The sequence below is a fragment of the Ochlerotatus camptorhynchus genome, unplaced genomic scaffold (genome assembly GCF_037179485.1).
Source record: "Ochlerotatus camptorhynchus isolate MF236.1 unplaced genomic scaffold, CSIRO-AGI_Acam_v1.1 ptg000323l, whole genome shotgun sequence".
Taxonomy (NCBI): Eukaryota; Metazoa; Arthropoda; class Insecta; order Diptera; family Culicidae; genus Ochlerotatus; species Ochlerotatus camptorhynchus.
Genome location: NW_027040811.1, coordinates 1007529 through 1028664, shown reverse-complemented (window position 1 = coordinate 1028664; position 21136 = coordinate 1007529). Strand labels below are relative to the sequence as shown.

At 40.1% G+C, this 21136-nt stretch overlaps 2 protein-coding genes across 2 annotated transcripts in view; both read right to left on the bottom strand.

Moving 5' to 3' along the window:
* The window catches only part of LOC135707912 (uncharacterized), a 123321-nt gene that overhangs the window by 10659 nt on the left and 91526 nt on the right, over positions 1 to 21136 (bottom strand). Inside the window, exon 3 of the mRNA XM_065229830.1 lies at positions 198 to 288. Within this exon, the coding sequence (XP_065085902.1) occupies positions 198 to 288 (91 nt within the window). The remainder of the gene's footprint in view (positions 1 to 197; positions 289 to 21136) is intronic.
* LOC135707949 (caspase-7-like) lies at positions 11240 to 16463 on the bottom strand. The gene is made up of 3 exons (XM_065229868.1): positions 15991 to 16463; positions 15673 to 15933; positions 11240 to 11575 (listed from the first exon to the last, which is right to left on the bottom strand). The coding sequence occupies exons 1-3, from the start codon at positions 16400 to 16402 to the stop codon at positions 11343 to 11345; spliced, it is 906 nt and encodes a 301-aa protein (XP_065085940.1). The 5' UTR covers positions 16403 to 16463; the 3' UTR covers positions 11240 to 11342.

Sequence of the window (21136 nt, the reverse complement as noted above, 5' to 3'; positions counted from 1 at the left end):
ACGCTGTGGAAATTTGGCTTCTTTCATTATTTTTTTTGCCACCCGGAAATGGACCAAACCGAAGCGAGATGGATGTTTGCTCTGTCTCTCTTTCTCTCTCCAGTCTTCGTTTCGGTTTGCGAGGAATTGACGAGAAAAGATCGAAAGAATTGATAAGTTTGCAGGAGGAGGACGAGGACGAAGCGATCCATACTTACGCTTTGTAGTGGATGTAGAGGGTGCAGTGTACCAGGGCCACGGCTTTCAGAATACAATAAATTCCCAGTATTCTGGAGATGGTGTAATCGCCTGTGAAGAAGACGGAAATGGAGAGAATTGAGAAAGGGATCGTTATTCTAGTGATTTTATCTGGCATTGGCAAAGGAAAAAGGGATACAATTTAGTAGCTGCAATGAGGCAGAGAAGTTGAGAAAAGGCATTTTTCAATTTCATCTGCATTTCGGCTTATCAGTATAAGATCCGCTCGGTACGATCGAAGATTGACTTTCATTCGGAAAACTTAACATGCACGGCGAATGAGAACCGACCCAAATTTGAGTTTAGCCTACTCATAAATCACATTAGGGGAAGGAACTCAGTGATGAGTAAATTTGCCTAATGTTTTTCCAGGTTTTTCCAGGCACAAATTCCCGAATATGAGAAAAGTATAGATTGGATTCACTCAGAGTCTGTTGGTACTACTCCGAGACTGTGTAAAATTTTCGTCAATTTTTCTCATTTTCCGGCAGATTTTTGAGGTTTTCCACAGAAAAACATGAAGCAAATTTACTCACCGCTGAGTTCCTGCACTTTTGGCGATTATGAGTAAACTAAACTCAAATTTGGGTCGTTCTCATTCACCATATGGAGTTTAATAAACTTAAACTAGCCTTACCAGGGTTTGAAGATTTTTCCAAACAAGAAAAAAAACTGTGCTCCCTTAAGAAATTTTATGGAATGACAGCTGCTTGCATGGCATGCACAGCTTTGCACACTAATTGCTCAATAACTGATTATATTTGGACGGATATGGATTGTCTTTAAGTAGCCGAAACATAAGTATGATACCTCTGTGGTAGATAGTGTTAGCATCCAGTGGAAACTAACGATTGGCTCACAACTTGACTAGCCTGTTGGTCCCAAGCAAATCGAGTAACGTACCCCATTCTAGTCGACATTCTAATTCTACACTATGTTTGTTTTGATTTGCTGTGAAAGTTTGACAGATAAAATTGGGAGTTCGTGGATTTTCATATGTTTCGAGGGGTGCATCGATTAGCTTGGGACTGAAGATAGTACCAGAGCTGAGCCAAAATGTTGAGCACGATTCTTCGGGACCTTCTAGTCTTAGAGTTACCTCTATGGTGTAAGTGTGGAAGAAAATTGATTAAAAGATATTTGTAGACGCAAACAAATAATGTAATTGTAGTATAATTATGTGCCTATTATGATTAGTGTGTAATCCATTTTCAAGTTTTAATCCAGATATTGTGTTTTATGTTTGAGTGTGTATTTTCTGTTCAGATTGTGTTCTATGTTCTATGACAGTGTATTTTCGTTCTAAAAATTGAAACCACATTTATGGGTTCATCTAGATCCGTTTTGATTTCATTCGTGTAAAAGCAAGTAAAGCGTGCGGAATAAAATTTTTAACCGTTGTTAAAAGCGGTCAGACGGACCACTTCGCTAAGCCCTCGATCCCTGGTCTAGCCAACGGGGATCACTGAGGGTGGGTTCTACAACAACCTCTTTTTCACTGGCTTTAGCTCGAGCATGAAAGAGGAACCTTCAGGGTCGGCTGTAGGTGTTCGATCAAGGAATTGAAAGCACTTTCTCTCTTGTTAATTAGCTTTTTATTTCGACTTACTGTGTGTGTGTGTATGTGGGTAGTGTCTCACGATGCGGCCGGATGCAAGCACGAAATGCGGGAAGGTCGCCTTTACCTTGACGATCGGGGTAATGCCTACGCCGAATCCCAGAGGGACGGATCGTACGCCGGATTGGCGGATCACACTCCTTCAGACGTCGGCGCTAGAGTCCAATCGCACGCCGGAATGGCGGATAACTTGCTGGACAATTCAGGCGATTAATAATGGGTCCTAAGGAAAGAACGTCCCAGGGTGGGTATTAGGAGGGCTACCGGGTATTTTTTTAACTTTATTCTGTTTTGTGCTATGTCCTTTTACTCCATACCTGATTCTTATTTCACTTCCAAATCAAGTTTGGTAACGGTGATTTCAAATAAACTTCTTTATCTCTGATTTATTTTTATGGAGGATAGCAAACTTAACGCTTCGAAGCTCTGGATAAGAAAGACGCTTATCAAGTTATTACCCGGTAGCTTGACCCTCCTTTTTCCATACCCTTTGTTCATGTTCCCTTTTTGACGTGTCCAGTCCCGGTATCTGTGGCAACTCTTGTTTTCCCTTTTTGGCTCACTTCATACTGTTGTGTAGTGTGTGTTGTGGTGTGAAGTGTGTTAACAAATTATGTCCTTATTATTAGCTACTCCGGAGTATTTATCAATTTTTAGCATTAACATTTACTAACATTTATAATTATTTACTTTACTAACCTACTAACAAACAAACATTTAATTAATATGTTACAAAATCTAGGTTAAATAATCTCAACAGTAACACCGTTGAGTACGCGTCGTGGTTTTTTCATTCGGAAATCCTTACAGTAAATCAGAAGTGGGATAGTTCATCCAGGAAGCAGCTGAAAGTTTGCAATTATGAACCGTATGAATAAGGCAGATTTGATGGAGTGGCTGCGGGAAAACCAAATTGATTTCCCTCCTTCAGCAACTGTGCGGCTTCTGCTATCGTTGTACAAAAGCCATATTGGAGCCCAGGGCGGAGCGCCGAACGACGATGAAGACGACGGCGACGGCGATGGCGATGGTTCATCTTCAGGACACGAGGATCCGCTGGATTTGGAGTTGAGAATGTTGCAGAAACGTAAAATGATCGCCAATTTGCGTCGTGAGCTGGAGGACATCGAACAAACTCAAGGAAAACCACCTACGATTCAGGACGTCATGAATTCCGTTGCGCGGTTTTCTGGAGGTGATACATGTGACGCAAATAGATGGCTTAGTGATTTTGAGTCTGCGTGCGGATCTCTGGGTGGTAATGATGGCTTCAAATTCAAATGTATTCGGCGTCTGATGGAACCAGGAACCGAGGCGGAATGGTTTCTTCGGGTTGACAAATCAAAGAACTACACCGAGTTTCGTACTAGCTTCCTGGACAACTTTGGCCATACCTACACAGTGGCTGAGATTGTGGATAAGCTGCGAAAGACGACCTACGACGCTCTCCAGATGTCAGTTGCTGCTTACATACTTAGGATGCAAGAAATTGCCTCCAGAGCGAACATCGATGAGAATCAAACCGTGCAGTTTATCATCGATGGTTTCCAGGACCGTTCAGCTAGTATCGCAGTGCTTTATCCGGCCAAGGATCTGGCCCATCTGAAGCAGCTTTCACGCCGGTACGTTCAGCTGCGAAAAATGTACCCAACAACGACCCTGTCCCTGCCAGCGAGGCAGAAGATGAAGCCTGCTGCATCCAAACCGGATTTGCTGCGTTGTTACAATTGTTCAGGCATCGGTCATTTGTCTGCGGCCTGTAAGGAGCCACGTCGAGCAGAGGGCTCCTGCTTCCGTTGCGGCTCGACTCAACACCAGCTTAAGGAGTGCCCTAAGCCGTCCCCACGTAACAACAGCCAGGTGGCCTTGGCGGATGAATTTCGTCAGAATGCCAATGGTGATCGTTCATCTGCTGGCGCTGGCGAGCTGGGAGCTGCTCTTTCGGAGCTGAATATTGTAAGTATTGCTTTCTCAATTGACAGTAACACACACTTATGTCAACAATCAATACGAAACTAACGATTTTAAATTGGCTCACCACTTTAGTAGCCTTTTCGTCCCAAGCAAACGATTAACGTACCCTATTCTAGTTGAAATTCTATTACTACACTATGTTTGTTTTGATTCGCTATGAAAGTTTGACAGATAACATCAGGGGTGTGTGAATTCATGCAGAACATACAGGGGTGAGTGAAATAGCTTGGGACTGCTTGGGACCGTTGTTCTGGTACTGAGTGAGCCAAAAATAATAATGATTTTCTTCGGGACCCAGTGGTCTTAGAGTTACCTCTATGCTTATGTAGTACTGTACTTTCTATGTTCGACACGGGTAGTCCAATTAGTTTCGTGCGGAGATCAGTGGTCCCACAATCGATGGGTCCGAGAGAAAAGGTGGAGTCTGGATACAAAAGCATAGGTAACTACCCACTATGCACCTACGGAATAATCAGAGCATATATCTCCTTCCATGATCGTAAAATTTGCTTAAAGGTACATGTAGTACCAGATAACTACCTTTGTGTTCCTTTACTTCTGGGTCGGAATTTTTTGAAAGAAGTCGGCATCACCCTGTACGACACAAGATTTATTGATTTAATTGACATGAAATCTAACATTGAACTTGAAATTGGATCCGACCCAAATCGAATAAAAATTTCTGGAAAAGTGCTACATTGTGTGTTTGATTATTCAAATGATGCGCATTCAGAACCTATTATAACATGTAATCAGTGTGACCATTCACCGGCTTCAGTGATCTCTAATATGCCTAATTTGGTACCTCAGGTTGTTGTTCCGCTTGTTCCGACAATGTCAAAGCAGCTGGCTTCGATTGATTCCGTTCAGTTCAGTTCCGTTCATTCCGATATTTCCAATGTTAATGTGCTAAATAATTCCGTTCTGTCAAATCCTGTTCCGCTCGAAGGAAGAATACCTGTTCCAATGTCCCATTGTTATCCCGTACCTGATGTATTTTGTATTGACCTGAATGATAGTGATTGTGATTATGCGATAAATCCAGAATTGAGTGTTGATAATCGGAGTAAGATTTTGAAAATCATCCAGGAAGACTATCTTGACCTTCAGAATATCCCAATTTAGGAACATAGGAACATCCCAATTAATTTTGCTCCACGGAGACTTTCATATTCCGACAAACTTGCAGTGGATCGTATAGTCGAGGAGTTATTGAGTGAAAACATTATATGGCCTAGTGACTCGCCCTACGCGTTTCCGATTGTTTTAAGAACGAAGAAGTCTGGCGAAAAGCGGATGTGTGTGGACAACCGTGCGTTGAACAAGTTGACTGTACGCGACAGCTACCCAATGCCTTTGATAGATGACTGTCTAGAGCGTGTTGAGGGGAAGAAGTATTTTACCGTGCTGGATCTCAAAAATGATTTTCATCAGGTTAATGTGGCTAAAGACACCATTCCGTATACAGCTTTCGTGACGCCAAATGGGCAGTATGAATATTTGAAAATGCCGTTTGGATTACGTAACGCTCCGGCAGTGTTTCAGCGATTTATCAATTTCGTCTTGGCACCATTCATCAAAGAAGGAACTATCACAGTCTATCTGGACGATATCACAATTGCAACAACTACGATTCAAGAACATGTTGATATTTTGCAACAAGTCCTCAGAACATTGGCAGGGTTTAGACTAGAGATCAAGTTTCAGAAGTGCCAATTCTGTTTTACGGAGATCGAGTTATTGGGATTCACTGTGAGTGAACGCAGCATCAGGTCAAACAATGTTCACTTGACTGCAATTGAAAACCTGCCTCTACCATGTGACGCAAAACAATTAAGTAAATGCTTAGGACTATTTTCCTATTTCCGAAGGTTTGTCCCATCATTTTCAACGATTGCCATGCCACTACGTGCTTTGACGAACCCTGGCGTGAAGTTTAAGTTCGATGAGAAATGTAAAGATGCTTTTGAAACCTTACGCAGCAAGCTGATTACTTCTCTTGTACTAGCGCTTTATAATCCAAAGCGAGAAACAGAGCTACATTGTGATGCGAGTAGTGCAGGTTTCGGGGGAATATTGATGCAAAAGCAGCACGATGCGAAGTTCCATCCAATCGGTTATTTCTCCAAGCGAACAACTGCTGCTGAATCACGTTATCACAGCTTTGAGCTCCCCAACAAACAATTGAGAGCTCTTTTAAAACACCTGAGTTGATCAAACGTTGAATAATAGCTTCCAGAGTTGAACAAGAATGTAGTTGTATTGCCATTTGATTAAAAGTTTTAAAAGCTGTTGGAGCACTCTTAAATGATTGTTTACGTTCGGTTTAACTATATGCTTTATAAGACCTACGATAACTTTTATAGCACCTTAGTTAAACTGATTCACAAGAGCTATACAGAACGTGGAATAAACGCATCAAAACAAACCATTGGGAGCTCTTATAAAACACCTGAGTTGATCAAACGTTGAATAATAGCTTCCAGAGTTGTACAAGAATGTAGTTGTATTGCCTTTTTGGTTAAACGCTTCAAAAGCTGCTTGGAGCACTCTTAAATGATTGTTTACGTTCGGTTAAACTGTTTGACAGGAGCCATACAGGATGTGGAATAAACGCATCAAAACAAACCATTGGGAGCTCTTATAAAACACCTGAGTTGATCAAACGTTGAATAATAGCTTCCAGAGTTGTACAAGAATGTAGTTGTATTGCCTTTTTGGTTAGAAGCTTCAAAAGCTGCTTGGAGCACTCTTAAATGATTGTTTACGTTCGGTTAAACTGTTTGACAGGAGCCATATAGGATGTGGAATAAACGCATCAAAACAAACCATTGGGAGCACTTATAAAACACCTGAGTTGATCAAACGTTGAATAATAGCTTCCAGAGTTGAACAAGAATGTAGTTGTATTGCCATTTGGTTAAAAGCTTCAAAAGCTGCTTGGAGCACTCTTAAATGATTGTTTACATACGGTTAAACTGTTTGACAGGAGCCATATAGGATGTGGAATAAACGCATCAAAACAAACCATTGGGAGCTCTTATAAAACACCTGAGTTGATCAAACGTTGAATAATAGCTTCCAGAGTTGTACAAGAATGTAGTTGTATTGCCTTTTTGGTTAAACGCTTCAAAAGCTGCTTGGAGCACTCTTAAATGATTGTTTACGTTCGGTTAAACTGTTTGACAGGAGCCATATAGGATGTGGAATAAACGCATCAAAACAAACCATTGGGAGCTCTTATAAAACACCTGAGTTGATCAAACGTTGAATAATAGCTTCCAGAGTTGAACAAGAATGTAGTTGTATTGTCATTTGGTTAAAAGCTTCAAAAGCTGCTTGGAGCACTCTTAAATGATTGTTTACGTTCGACCAACCACCAACCACAATTTTGTTGCTAAAAATAGCACAAGTGATAGGCACGTTTATATGACCATAAGGCAATGATTATTCGACTGCAAGAGAAGTCACTCAAGATGAGCTTCATATACTTCTCTCATATGATCAAAATATGTATTCAAGAATAGAGCAGATGGAAACAGAAGCGGCTGGCAATCCGGGATCATGAGTTCGAATCTTGCTTCGAGAAACCCTCGGTGGAGTAGAGGTAAATTATATATATAGGTGTTTATTAATAAATGCAAACATTAATTTAAGACATATATCATATAATCAACGATAACATTTCTAGATAAATTCTCTCAACTAATTATTAGAGAGATTAATTGAAAGAATATCAATCAAAGATTAAACCGATGCTTGTTACTACTTCCTCCATGATCACAGAATGTGAATTATGGCATAATTACATATTTTCTCAATGTGCTCAAATAAATTAAATTAATAAAAACTGTACAAGCAATTATTTTGGCGTACCACGACAATTGTTAAATTAATTTTAATCTGTGAATATTGTGAGTACTTACACAACGGTTATTAAGGAGTCATTAAAAAGTGCTATAAACGCTTTTCACCGCTTGCTGTACAATGATTATTTAGGAGTCATAAAAGAGTGCAACAAACGCCTCTCAGGTTCACTCTCTACTAAATTTCAAAGCAGCTGTCAAGAAGTGTCTACAAACGTTGTATAAGAGCTTTCACCAAAATAATAAAGCTTGAGTTTAAATATGTATCTATAAACGTTGTATAAAAGTTGCTTCTACTCCTATACCGCGTATACATATAATGCTGTAGTTGAACAGGTTCTCCAAACCAGTGTAAACAAGAGTTTTACAGCAGTTGTAATAAACAAATTGTACAGTTATTATTCAGCATGCAGTTGAATAAAATCGCAATGGAAGCGTTTCTTCAACAAGAAATTGATTTTGGGCAAACGTTTTACTGAATACGTTAGACAACACCTTTGTGTTGCAGTTGTATAGGTTCTCCAAACGAGTGTAAACAAGGGTTTTATAAAAGTTGTGGTGAACACATTGTGCAATTATTATTCAACATGCAGCTGAACAAAATCAAAACGAAAGCGTTTCTTCAACTGGAAATTGTTACTTGGGTCGAGACCTTAGCAATCATCTACTCGCTAAGAAAATTCCGCATTTATTTGGAAGGCATTCCATTCCGCATCATAACAGATTGTAACTCGCTCACGATGACTTTGAACAAGAAGAGTGTTAATGCTAGAATTGGAAGATGGGCAATGGAGTTGGAAAACTATCATTACACCATTCAGCATCGCAATGGTAAGCTTATGAACCATGTGGATGCTTTGAGTCGGCTTCCCTCTGCCAGCATTGTAACTTATGATAACTCTGACCAAGTGATTTCTGCAGTCAACTCAGATGATCTCGATGTTCAACTTCAAGTAACGCAGGGCCGTGATAAAGATATTATCGAGCTAAGGGAAAGGTTAGAGAATGGACCCGTTAAGCATTTCACTCTTGAGGATGGATTGGTGTATCGCAGTAGTAGAATTGGAAAACTTCAGTTTTATGTACCAAAAGAAATGAAGACACATGTTCTACGCAGTGTGCATGAGAAGTTAGGCCATATGGGAATTACAAAGACCCACACACAGATTCAGATGCATTATTGGTTTCCGAACATGAAAGCTGAAGTGGAGAAATATGTTAAGAATTGTGTACGTTGTATTGTTCATTCCGATCCTAATTCCGATAGTCGTGCTTTGTATAGTATTCCGAAGAATCCTGTTCCTTTCGATGCCATACATATTGATCATTTTGTCCTTGACCAATGACCAAATAATACTCTTTAACAAATTTTTGGTGGCCCTGAAAAGGACCGTTTTGAGCTGGGTGTTCAACACGGATGAGGCTGTCGAGCTGTATGTCGTTTGGAGCGAGGGTGACACGCAGCGACTCACGAAGAGCTACTGATTCCGATCCATAGCGAAGCGGTGCAGCTTCTTCCTCCTTTGATGGTTGCTTATGTGGGTTCTGCAGCTCGCTGCTTACAGGCAGCCTTTCGTTGTTACTGGAGAACAATTTTCAACGCCACACGCCGAAAGCACTGCTACTGCTGCTACTAATTTCGACGACCGAACACCACCACACAGTGGTGTGGTCGTTGGGAGCGTGTGGTTCTGAGTATGGCGATGAGTGTGCAAAATATTACACAATTCCATACTTCCTATTCGCACGCGCCCGAGGATCGGAGGCGAATGCCACTACGACTTGTTTCGTCTACTTACTACTCTCTGACGACTGTGCTGAGGAAGCAGCATATGCATGTAGGTAATTGGTGGATTTGTCAGTTAATTCGACGCTTTTGATCAATGCTGGACAGTTACCAGTTTTTCAATAGTTTCTTGTTGAAAATCAACATTCGTAAACATTGTTATCGATGCGTAGCGATGAAATTGGACCAGGGACAGCTGAGTTATTAACGTTCAAAATCTTTCTTAATTTGTTACATGTTCCATTTTCGGTTTTCACAAAGTGTACCCCCATATAGAAATCAAAGACGTAGTCCTACGTAAAAAAAAACTGCAGAAGTCTATTCATCATCCGCTATAGTCGGTCTCCAATAATGTTCCCCACCGGTTCCAACTCTTTTCAGTCGCTGATAGACCTTTGCTTTCTAGGCTACCTTTGAGGGCATTATAAAACCCTAAAACACAGGACTTTTATCATCCTATGAACATGAAATACCAACATTTCGCACACCCGCCACTTCCCACGTCATCCTTAATCCGATTTATTCTTTCGATTTCAAACCAAAACATTCAAGGTGTCAGAAATACCGGGTTGTCGGGATGGGTATTTTACAAACAATCGCAGCTTGCTCTACGACCGGCACACTGTCAAAAAAGATGACCCAAGATTGGTGTGCGGGATGACCAACCAAATGTCAAATGGACAAAAGGTCCAACAGGGCTACAAAATGGTGAATTTACAACCTGGAAGGAGCGGAATACCTAGCTCTGGTACTCACAAGTTCCTACCTCACGCCTCCCCGAGTCATATGATAACAAAAGACTACCAGCCCCAAGTAACATTTTAAGTTTTAAGACTAGAATATGTTTAGTTGGCCCAGCCTGGCGAAGGTTCTGAAGTTTGTATTCTCGAAGTTCTTCAAGATTGATTTACTGCAAAAGTTTGTACCGTGGACCCCCACGGTACCGGTAATATGACCGGTTTTAATCTGAACACTTTTTAATTTGAACCCCGCTTATCTGCACGGCGTGCAAACTAAAAATTGCCTAAACGTCATTTTGCTCATGGAACGGAGTAAAGCGAAATGGAACATTGTAAAACGGAACGCAGAATCAAAACAAAACAGCAAATAAGGCTACCATGCAGAAACACGCTGATAGGGTTACTAGAAGTTCAAATAAAAAATTAATCCCGTTAATATGAATAAGGTGTCGTTCAGATTAGCGGGAGTCCACGGTATGACGAAAGCTACAATAAAAGCTATTTAGCAACAATAAAAACCCTTTCCGAGCCATTTCCCCTAGCCGCTGGCTAAATCCACTACGAAAACATCAATCAAGATAGAAAAGGATTTATGAATCCGATCTTATCAAAATAATTAAAATAGAAACTGATGGAATAAAAATCTTGTTGAATATCGAAATTTATTTCAATAGTTCTCTTTAAGTGGCCTAGTTTTATGTGCTTTATTAAATTTTATGTTAAGCGTACTTGAAAACATCGAAAAAAAATAAGTACGCCCTCGTAAAACTTCGATTTGACTAATTATTTTAGATTGAAAAAAAAATATTCTTCAGGTCATGGTATTTGAGAAATTTACAGTAAAAAGGGGGGTTGTTATCTTATGCATCTCAACAATAAAAAAAGTGACTTTTCTCGAACAAATCTATTTTTTCTCCCGTACAATAATTTAGCAATAAATTTTAATGCACTCGAAATTCAACAGTAAAAATCATTGTAAATTCGTTGTTTTATTAATAATTTTTTTGGGGTAAATGATATAATCCATTTCCACTGTCTGATCGAACGCGAGGTGTCAAACTTTGTTCCGCCTTTGCTATCCACAGAAGAATCAAGCATCTTATCAAACGTCGCTGCTGCATTTATGTTGATGGTCTGAAGTACAGCTTCTTAGTCAGGGTGGAGTAGAAGCTAGGAATCTGTTTCTTCCTATCATACTCTCCGTCGGAATTGCTGATCCGTTTGGCTACGGCATCATTCGTTTCCGTCAGAATGTCATACATAGAATCCGTTTCCAGATCACAGCTTTCGATTACAGTGCACAGGTCCTGAATAAACCAGCTTCCTAGAAGTTCGTTCCGGAATGAGTAGTGACCTGAAAAGTTAAGCTTGATTTATACTGCATGTCCAACCAGAACAAATCAGCGACTGAATTCAATTGACTCAGAGCATTTTCTTTCCAAACGAAATTTACGCATATTTGGCGAAACCTGCAATTACTGATAGCTTATGAGTAACTGCAGGTTTTTCCAAAATATGAGTGAATTTCGTATGGAAAGAAAACGCGCTGAGTCAATTGAATTCAGTCGCTGAGTTGCTCTGGTTGGCCGTGTATCCAGCTTTCCATGCTCGGTAATGGCGGCCTGTTTGTATGAATAAATGTATCCTTCACTGTGCTTTTTGACACTATCTGGATGTTCGGATTTTGATCCCTCCCTTTCCCTCTCCCAGGAACAGAAGAAAATGGAACAACATACGCCCTCCAGTTAGTGTCAAAAAGTACAGTGAAGGATACATTTATTCATACAAACAGGCCGCCATTACCGAGCATGGAAAGCTGGATAAAGGATAAGGAAATTGCTACACGGAGTAGAGCCACTTCACGCCAAATGACGAAACGATTAAACTCAACCTTCTTTGATTTGCATGAAACTTTGCAGTTTGTTTGTTTGTCTACATACATGTTTCGCCAAAGCATGTTTTAGTGCGAATGAAAACCCAGCAGAGTCATACAAACTATGCTGGTTTTTATACTTTCATCACTGAGGTTGTTGGTTTTTGCCTTTGAGCTTAAAATTTAGAATTTGTTATGAAAAAGTATGGATCAGTTTTATGAGAGTACAATGCTTGACGATAGATAAGAACAGTAGCTGCAGTTGTTGCTTCTGATTGGTTGGCTTCCGTTTGACAGTTCATACTGGCTCCCTGAGTGAGTTATGGGCAAGCATTCAATTTGTTGCTATAATGCGGCCATTTTGGATCTTGTATTTTTTTTTTTTCAAAATGGCATCCACGGTTTTTTTTAAATAAATTTCAATATAAAACATGAGGTATTCTTAACGAAATGACGCCAAAGACAAAGTTGTAGAAACAAATGAAGTACTTTTAGGGAAAATATACACGGTAATTTTTTTTTAAATGATTTAGATATAAAAGTTAAAAAAGTGTTAAATACTTAAATATCTCAAAATGTTTGTTTCATTTGTATGGTAGCCCCCCTTTACAGAGGAGGGAGGCGTCTCGAACCATCATAAGAACCTTTCTCTGCCCCAAAAACCCCTGCATAAAAACAGACAGACAGACAGACAGACAGACAGACAGACAGACAGACAGACAGACAGACAGACAGACAGACAGACAGACAGACAGACAGACAGACAGACAGACAGACAGACAGACAGACAGACAGACAGACAGACAGACAGACAGACAGACAGACAGACAGACAGACAGACAGACAGACAGACAGACAGACAGACAGACAGACAGACAGACAGACAGACAGACAGACAGACAGACAGACAGACAGACAGACAGACAGACAGACAGACAGACAGACAGACAGACAGACAGACAGACAGACAGACAGACAGACAGACAGACAGACAGACAGACAGACAGACAGACAGACAGACAGACAGACAGACAGACAGACAGACAGACAGACAGACAGACAGACAGACAGACAGACAGACAGACAGACAGACAGACAGACAGACAGACAGACAGACAGACAGACAGACAGACAGACAGACAGACAGACAGACAGACAGACAGACAGACAGACAGACAGACAGACAGACAGACAGACAGACAGACAGACAGACAGACAGACAGACAGACAGACAGACAGACAGACAGACAGACAGACAGACAGACAGACAGACAGACAGACAGACAGACAGACAGACAGACAGACAGACAGACAGACAGACAGACAGACAGACAGACAGACAGACAGACAGACAGACAGACAGACAGACAGACAGACAGACAGACAGACAGACAGACAGACAGACAGACAGACAGACAGACAGACAGACAGACAGACAGACAGACAGACAGACAGACAGACAGACAGACAGACAGACAGACAGACAGACAGACAGACAGACAGACAGACAGACAGACAGACAGACAGACAGACAGACAGACAGACAGACAGACAGACAGACAGACAGACAGACAGACAGACAGACAGACAGACAGACAGACAGACAGACAGACAGACAGACAGACAGACAGACAGACAGACAGACAGACAGACAGACAGACAGACAGACAGACAGACAGACAGACAGACAGACAGACAGACAGACAGACAGACAGACAGACAGACAGACAGACAGACAGACAGACAGACAGACAGACAGACAGACAGACAGACAGACAGACAGACAGACAGACAGACAGACAGACAGACAGACAGACAGACAGACAGACAGACAGACAGACAGACAGACAGACAGACAGACAGACAGACAGACAGACAGACAGACAGACAGACAGACAGACAGACAGACAGACAGACAGACAGACAGACAGACAGACAGACAGACAGACAGACAGACAGACAGACAGACAGACAGACAGACAGACAGACAGACAGACAGACAGACAGACAGACAGACAGACAGACAGACAGACAGACAGACAGACAGACAGACAGACAGACAGACAGACAGACAGACAGACAGACAGACAGACAGACAGACAGACAGACAGACAGACAGACAGACAGACAGACAGACAGACAGACAGACAGACAGACAGACAGACAGACAGACAGACAGACAGACAGACAGACAGACAGACAGACAGACAGACAGACAGACAGACAGACAGACAGACAGACAGACAGACAGACAGACAGACAGACAGACAGACAGACAGACAGACAGACAGACAGACAGACAGACAGACAGACAGACAGACAGACAGACAGACAGACAGACAGACAGACAGACAGACAGACAGACAGACAGACAGACAGACAGACAGACAGACAGACAGACAGACAGACAGACAGACAGACAGACAGACAGACAGACAGACAGACAGACAGACAGACAGACAGACAGACAGACAGACAGACAGACAGACAGACAGACAGACAGACAGACAGACAGACAGACAGACAGACAGACAGACAGACAGACAGACAGACAGACAGACAGACAGACAGACAGACAGACAGACAGACAGACAGACAGACAGACAGACAGACAGACAGACAGACAGACAGACAGACAGACAGACAGACAGACAGACAGACAGACAGACAGACAGACAGACAGACAGACAGACAGACAGACAGACAGACAGACAGACAGACAGACAGACAGACAGACAGACAGACAGACAGACTCATGATGCTCATGAAAAATGAATTAGATTTTTATAAAATATTATAAAAACTTAACATGGACATTTCATAATATATGACTATTTAACACTTTTTATGGATTTTTACACAGAATTACTAAACAAAAACTACCACGTATTTTTTTTTTCAGGAACACTTGTTGCTCTACAACTTTGTATCTGACGTCATTTCGATAAAAAAGACTTATATCATAGAGGTAACTCCCCTTATACCCCGTACAGACTATGGCTTATATCATGTATGGCTTATATCATGTAATATAGGCTGTCTTGCAATGAGCACTCATACATCTAGTTTTCACTGGAAAACCTATGTATGAGTGCTCATAGTAAGACAGCCTATATTACATGAGATAAGGCATAGTCTGTACGGGGTATTTTAGTGATGTTTTCGTGCTACAATGTATTGAAAACCGTTAAAGACGTTATTTCATTATTCAAAATTGCCGAGTTTTGGCAAAACATCGAAAGATTCCCCATAACAAACCACTGTACAAAGTGTCATGCAAATCGGAGAAGGTCGAGTAAAAAATTCATTTTTGCTTGCTCTTTGGCCTGGAACTGCACAGTAGCAATTTCATATTTTTTGTATGTTTGGTGAAAGCTGACATTTGTGCTTTTGAAATTTCACGCTATGGAGTTATAACATGTTACAAGCGTATCTTGATGACAGTTTTCTTGTTGATAATTATTATAACACCCTTGTAACATGTTTTATAACTCTGTAGTCTGAACAAGCATAAGGCTTCCTTAGAGTACTAAGGTGCACGATTCGAATCGTTTCTCTCTCTTTCAAACAAAGCTTACCGTAGGAGGAACTCATGATAACAACCAGATCGGGAAATTCCGGATACGTGATAATCTCCGCCTTTTTGCCACAACCTGCTTGGATTATGAACAGTTTCGGTTTTCCAGCCATCGATTTCAAGGTAGTGGGAGCGAAATTTTCAATAAACTTGTACAAACTATACTGGTCATCTCTGGCCATCAACATGTTATTCTCTTCACCGCGTGTCAGTATCACCACCACTAAGCAATCGGATTTTTCCAGATCAACGTCGTTTTCCACTGCAAATTAAACCGATCACAGTAATCCGATCATCATATAACCGATTCACTACTCACGTTTTACCGCAATCCGGTTGATTTCGGTGCAGCCCTTGTTGTTGTACACTTCAATATCCTCCTTTTGGAATCCAAGTAGAGGCAAAACATGGTATAATCTTTCTACGTCTTTGTCCGTACCGGGTCGGGCCGGATAACGATCATATTGATCGAAAGTTTCATGATTGAATATTAACACCTTGCCACGTTTCGCCCCATTCATAGAGTACAGCTTAGCGTTCGAAGCAGTAGGTGTGTTTAGAAACACGGATCGCTTCCGTTTCGGAATCGGCCCAACAGGCAGGGTCTCGACCGGTTTCGATTCGTTAAATCCAACTGCATCTGCTTCATCACTACCGGACCCACTAAGGGTTGATTTTGCGTCCACCAGGTCCATCAGTTGCTCTTGCCGGAGGTTTACGGAGGTATCCATGGTTTTTTTTCCTTTCAGCAGAATCTGACTCACAAACAGCGTTGCCAGATCATTTTCAGAAAAATCTGAATCAGGTAAAATATAAAATCTGGAAAAATCTGGAATGCTCCAAACAATCCTCTTTTTAACATAATTCTATTGAAATCAAAGTGATGGGCCAATCTCCCGTAAAAATAGGTCAGAATGATAATCTGGAATTTATTTAAAGTACTAGAATGGTTATAAATTACATGTTTAATTAAATTAAATAAAGCAAATAACTTGTTAGCATTGCTAAAATCATCCAAAAGTTGAAAAGTATTGACACGGTGTGCCCAAAAAGTTCAAATTTCCATTACGCAGCATTTCAAAAATTGAGTTTTATGTGGGTAAAAAAACAGCAGAAAATATGGTTGGAATTGTTTTTTTAAACTGTAACTTTTTTAAAAAGAATGAGAAGCAAAGAATCAAGGAAATTTGATGAGATGGATTTTTTGAACTAATAGTCGATGTAGTCCTTACTGTTCAATGCAGTACCAGAGTTAAAATATTTTATTAGTTCTAAATAATTCTAATATTACTCTGAGGTTGATTAGATTTACAGTTTAATTCTTGAAAGATCATGATATCATCTTGGAAGTCTTCAAGGATATCTTCGCCTTTTTTTAGTTCAATTCGAATCATCCTAGAATTCCACCACATTTTTTCTATATTCCCCTAAAATAATCATGAAAATATCTAAACTTTTCCATTAGCATTCTAAGAGTTCTTAGCATTACCTCTTGTAATCTCTTATAAATCACTCTCCAATCCCACAACTCCCTCAAATTGGTAATAATTACCAAGAATTGGCTCATTTTTGTATCCATTTTCCTCTATGAAATTCTTAAAATATTCTTAACAATTTCCTTGGTACAATCTGCAGAATGACCGTCACACTGTCAGACTTATCCGATAACTCCCTTTAAACTTTAAACTGCTTTGTAGGTAATGTCAGAATTGTTTTGAAATCCTTTTCAGTATTACCTAAGTACGCAAGTACTTTGCCAAAATGGTTTTGAAAGTCTCCCAGAAATTGCGCTTAAAATTTCATTGAAATTATTCTCGCGATTCGTATCAGCATACTTCTTAAGTATCATCATAAGAATTTTCTATGATTTCTCTTACGGATTGTATTTCCTTTATTGACAAAATCTCCATGCAATTGTCATCAGATTTGACAAGACAACCAGAGGATGTACAGACTAAATATTTAACACTAGACAACGGACAACACTCCACATCCATTAGACCAGTAGGGAAATTTTCAGGTTGCCAAAATTTGCACCGGCTGGAGCGGGAATCGAACCGTCACTTCGTGGCACTCACAATACGCCTAAATTATGGGTGACGCCACACGACCCCGAAGCCCACAAAGATGGTTGTAATTCTACTCGGAAGTAGCTTGAAATTCTCCTTTGATTTCACAAAGAATTCGCCTCACATTTAACTGTGAACTATTTTCAGAATTACCTTAAAATTCCAATAATATTCAACGTGATGGCCTTTAATTATTAAAGTAGCAAGTTTGGCTTTTTATATTTTTATTAGGGAGTAAATTAATTTCAGTGATATTTTTAAAGCAACATGTTTAAAAAATCTGGGAAAATCTGGAACATATTTAAAAAATCTGGAAATATACGTGGTCTGTCTTTGTATCTGGCAAGACGATTAAAAATCTGGAAAATCCAGATAAATCTGGAATACTGGCAACGCTGCTGACAAACGAAATGGTTATGTGAACAGTGAACGGCTGATATCTGCGCATAATCTTGAATTTGCCGTGGACGGTGGTGGTGGTAATGGTACTGGTGTGGTGAATGGACCCGTGGATTTGTTATCAATCGACGACTTCAAAACTCGACGTCACTGGACTCGTGTTATCGATATTCGATAAAAAGCGAAAACAATTTGATGTGATTCCTGAGGCGGTGAATTACAATTTAATCTTTCAGTTCCTAAAAATTCGATAAGCCTGATTATGCGAATACGACTGTGATTTATAAATGGGAGCAAATCCAAAGTGAAGGCCGGCGCACAATAGATACGTTTTCAGGTTTTTCTACAGATAATGCATGGGCTAACTGTCAATAAAGCTGAAAACGTATCTATTGTGTGCCGGCCTTGAGGCTCGAAGCAAGCGTCGAAAGCTTCATTTGAAATCTTCTTCTTCTTCTTCTTCTTCTTCTTCTTCTTCTTCTTCATTCCTTTATTTAACGTTGGTCTCTGCTCCGCAATCTAGTGCCAATCACCGACGGACATCGATTGCCATCCATTGACGGCAATCGAATGTGCAGGAAGGCAGCTTTCCACACCTGCGTAGGATATCGCACCCATTCACAACACACATGGGCCGGGACCAACGGCTTTACTTCCCTTCCGAAGGAAGACGTGACCAGAGATTTTTATGCCTCAGAAAAATCCCACCGACCTCGGCTGGGATTGAACCCAGACCCATTGGGGTGTTAGAAAGCAGTCACGCTTACCACTACACCACCGGCGCCGGCTCATTTGAAATCGAATGAAATCACAAGGGGAAACGCACATATTTTGATCATATTTTGACACTATTTGACGTTGTTTACAAGTTTCAAATCGTATTCAGCTGGGTGCACATAAATATTGCCCACAAAACGCACCAATAGCCGGCGCCGGTGGTGTAATGGTAAGCGAGACTGCCTTCTCACCCCGAAGTGCACAAGCCGGCTACCCTGAGGAACTCCTGTTTTAACAGGTAGTCGATTAGATTTGGAATTTTGATAATTTACCTGCAGAGTTCTGTCAGTTAAATAATTTTGAACTAATTTCATAATATAAAGTGGAAAATTAAACTTTTTCAATTTAGCAATCAAACCTTCATGCCAAACACTGTCGAATGCTTTTTCTATGTCTAGAAGAGCAACTCCAGTTGAGTGGCCTTCGGATTTGTTTGAACGAATTAAATTGGTAACTTCTAAGAGTTGATGAGTAGTTGAATGCCCATGGCGAAATCCAAACTGCTCATCTGCAAAAATTGAGTTCGTATTGATGTGAAGCATCATTCTATTTAAAATTATCTTTTTTACTTATTGAAGAAAGCAAACTTATTGGGCGGTAGCTAGAAGCTTCAGCTGGATTTTTATCCGGCTTCAAAATAAGAACCACTTTAACATTTTTCCATTTATCAGGAAAGTATGCCAAATGGAAACATCTGTTAAATAATTTTACCAAGAAAGACAAGGTACTCTCTGGGAGTTTTTTGATGAGGATATAGAAAATTCCATCATCACCTGGAGCTTTCATATTTTGAAACTTTTTAGTTATAGACCTTACTTCGTCCAAATCAGTCCCCCAGGAATCATCAAAAATATTTTCCCGAGAGAAAATATTCAGAAAATCCCGAGCAACCTGATTCTCAATAGGACTAGTAAGACCCAAACTGAAATTATGGGAACTCTCGAATTACTTAGCAAGTTTCTGAGCTTTTTTTTTCAAATTTGTGATTAAAATTTTACCACCTTCTTTAAGCGCTGGAATTGGCTTTTGAGGTTTTTTCAAAAATTTTGTGAGTTTCCAAAAGAGTTTGGAACTCGGGTCTAATTTAGAAACATTATTTTCAAAAGTTTTGTTCCTCAGGGCAGAGAATCGCTTTTTAATTTGTTTTTGCAAATCCCGCCAGATAACTTTCATGGCAGGATCGCGTGTTCTTTGATATTGTCTCCTACGGACATTTTTAAGACGGATCAAGAGCTGAAGATCATCGTCTATTATAATTGAATCGAATTTAACCTCGCATTTTGGTACTGAGGCAGCTCTTGCTGCAACTATAGAAGTAGTCAGAGATTCAAGAGCATAATTAATTTCATCTTTGGTTTGCAAAGGAATGTTTGGATCGTAGTTATATTCCATAAATGTTCGATATTGCTCCCAATCAGCTCTATGGTAATTGAAAGTAGAGCTGTTGAGATTAGAAATTATTTCTTGGGATATTTCAAAAGTTACTGGAAGGTGATCAGAACCGAAGTCAGCATGGGTAACCAATTGGCTACAAAGTTGACATGAATCAGTTAAGACCAAATCAATAGTTGAGGGATTTCTTGCAGAAGAAAAGCATGTTGGACTGTTTGAATATTGAATAGTGTAATAACCTGCAGAACAATCATCAAACAGAATATTACCATTGGAATTGCTTTGAGCATTATTCCATGAGCGGTGTTTTGCATTAAAATCACCAATAATGAAGAATTTAGACCTATGACGGGTAAGTTTCTGGAGGTCACCCTTGAGAAAATTTTTTTGCTGGCCTACGCATTGGAATGACAGATAGGCAGCTATAAACGTAAGTTGTCCAAATTTTGCTTCAACAGAAACTCCCAAAGTTTCAAAAAATTTGGTTTCAAATGAAGAAAGAATTTCATGTTTGATTCGTCTATGAACAATGATGGCAACGCCACCACAGGGTCCATCAAGACGATCATTTCTATAAATTAAATAATTTGAGTCCTTCTTAACCTTATGGTCAGGTTTAAGAAACGTTTCAGTTATAACGGCAATATGCACGTTATGAACTCTCAAAAAGTTAAATAGCTCGTCTTCATTATCTTTAAGAGATCGAGCATTCCAATTAAAAAAATTTTAAAGCTTTAAAATCCATTACTGAATTTTAAAGTCATGACAATATTATTAGCAAATTTTACTCCAGTTTGAATAGCATCAAACATGAAGTTAGATTTAAGC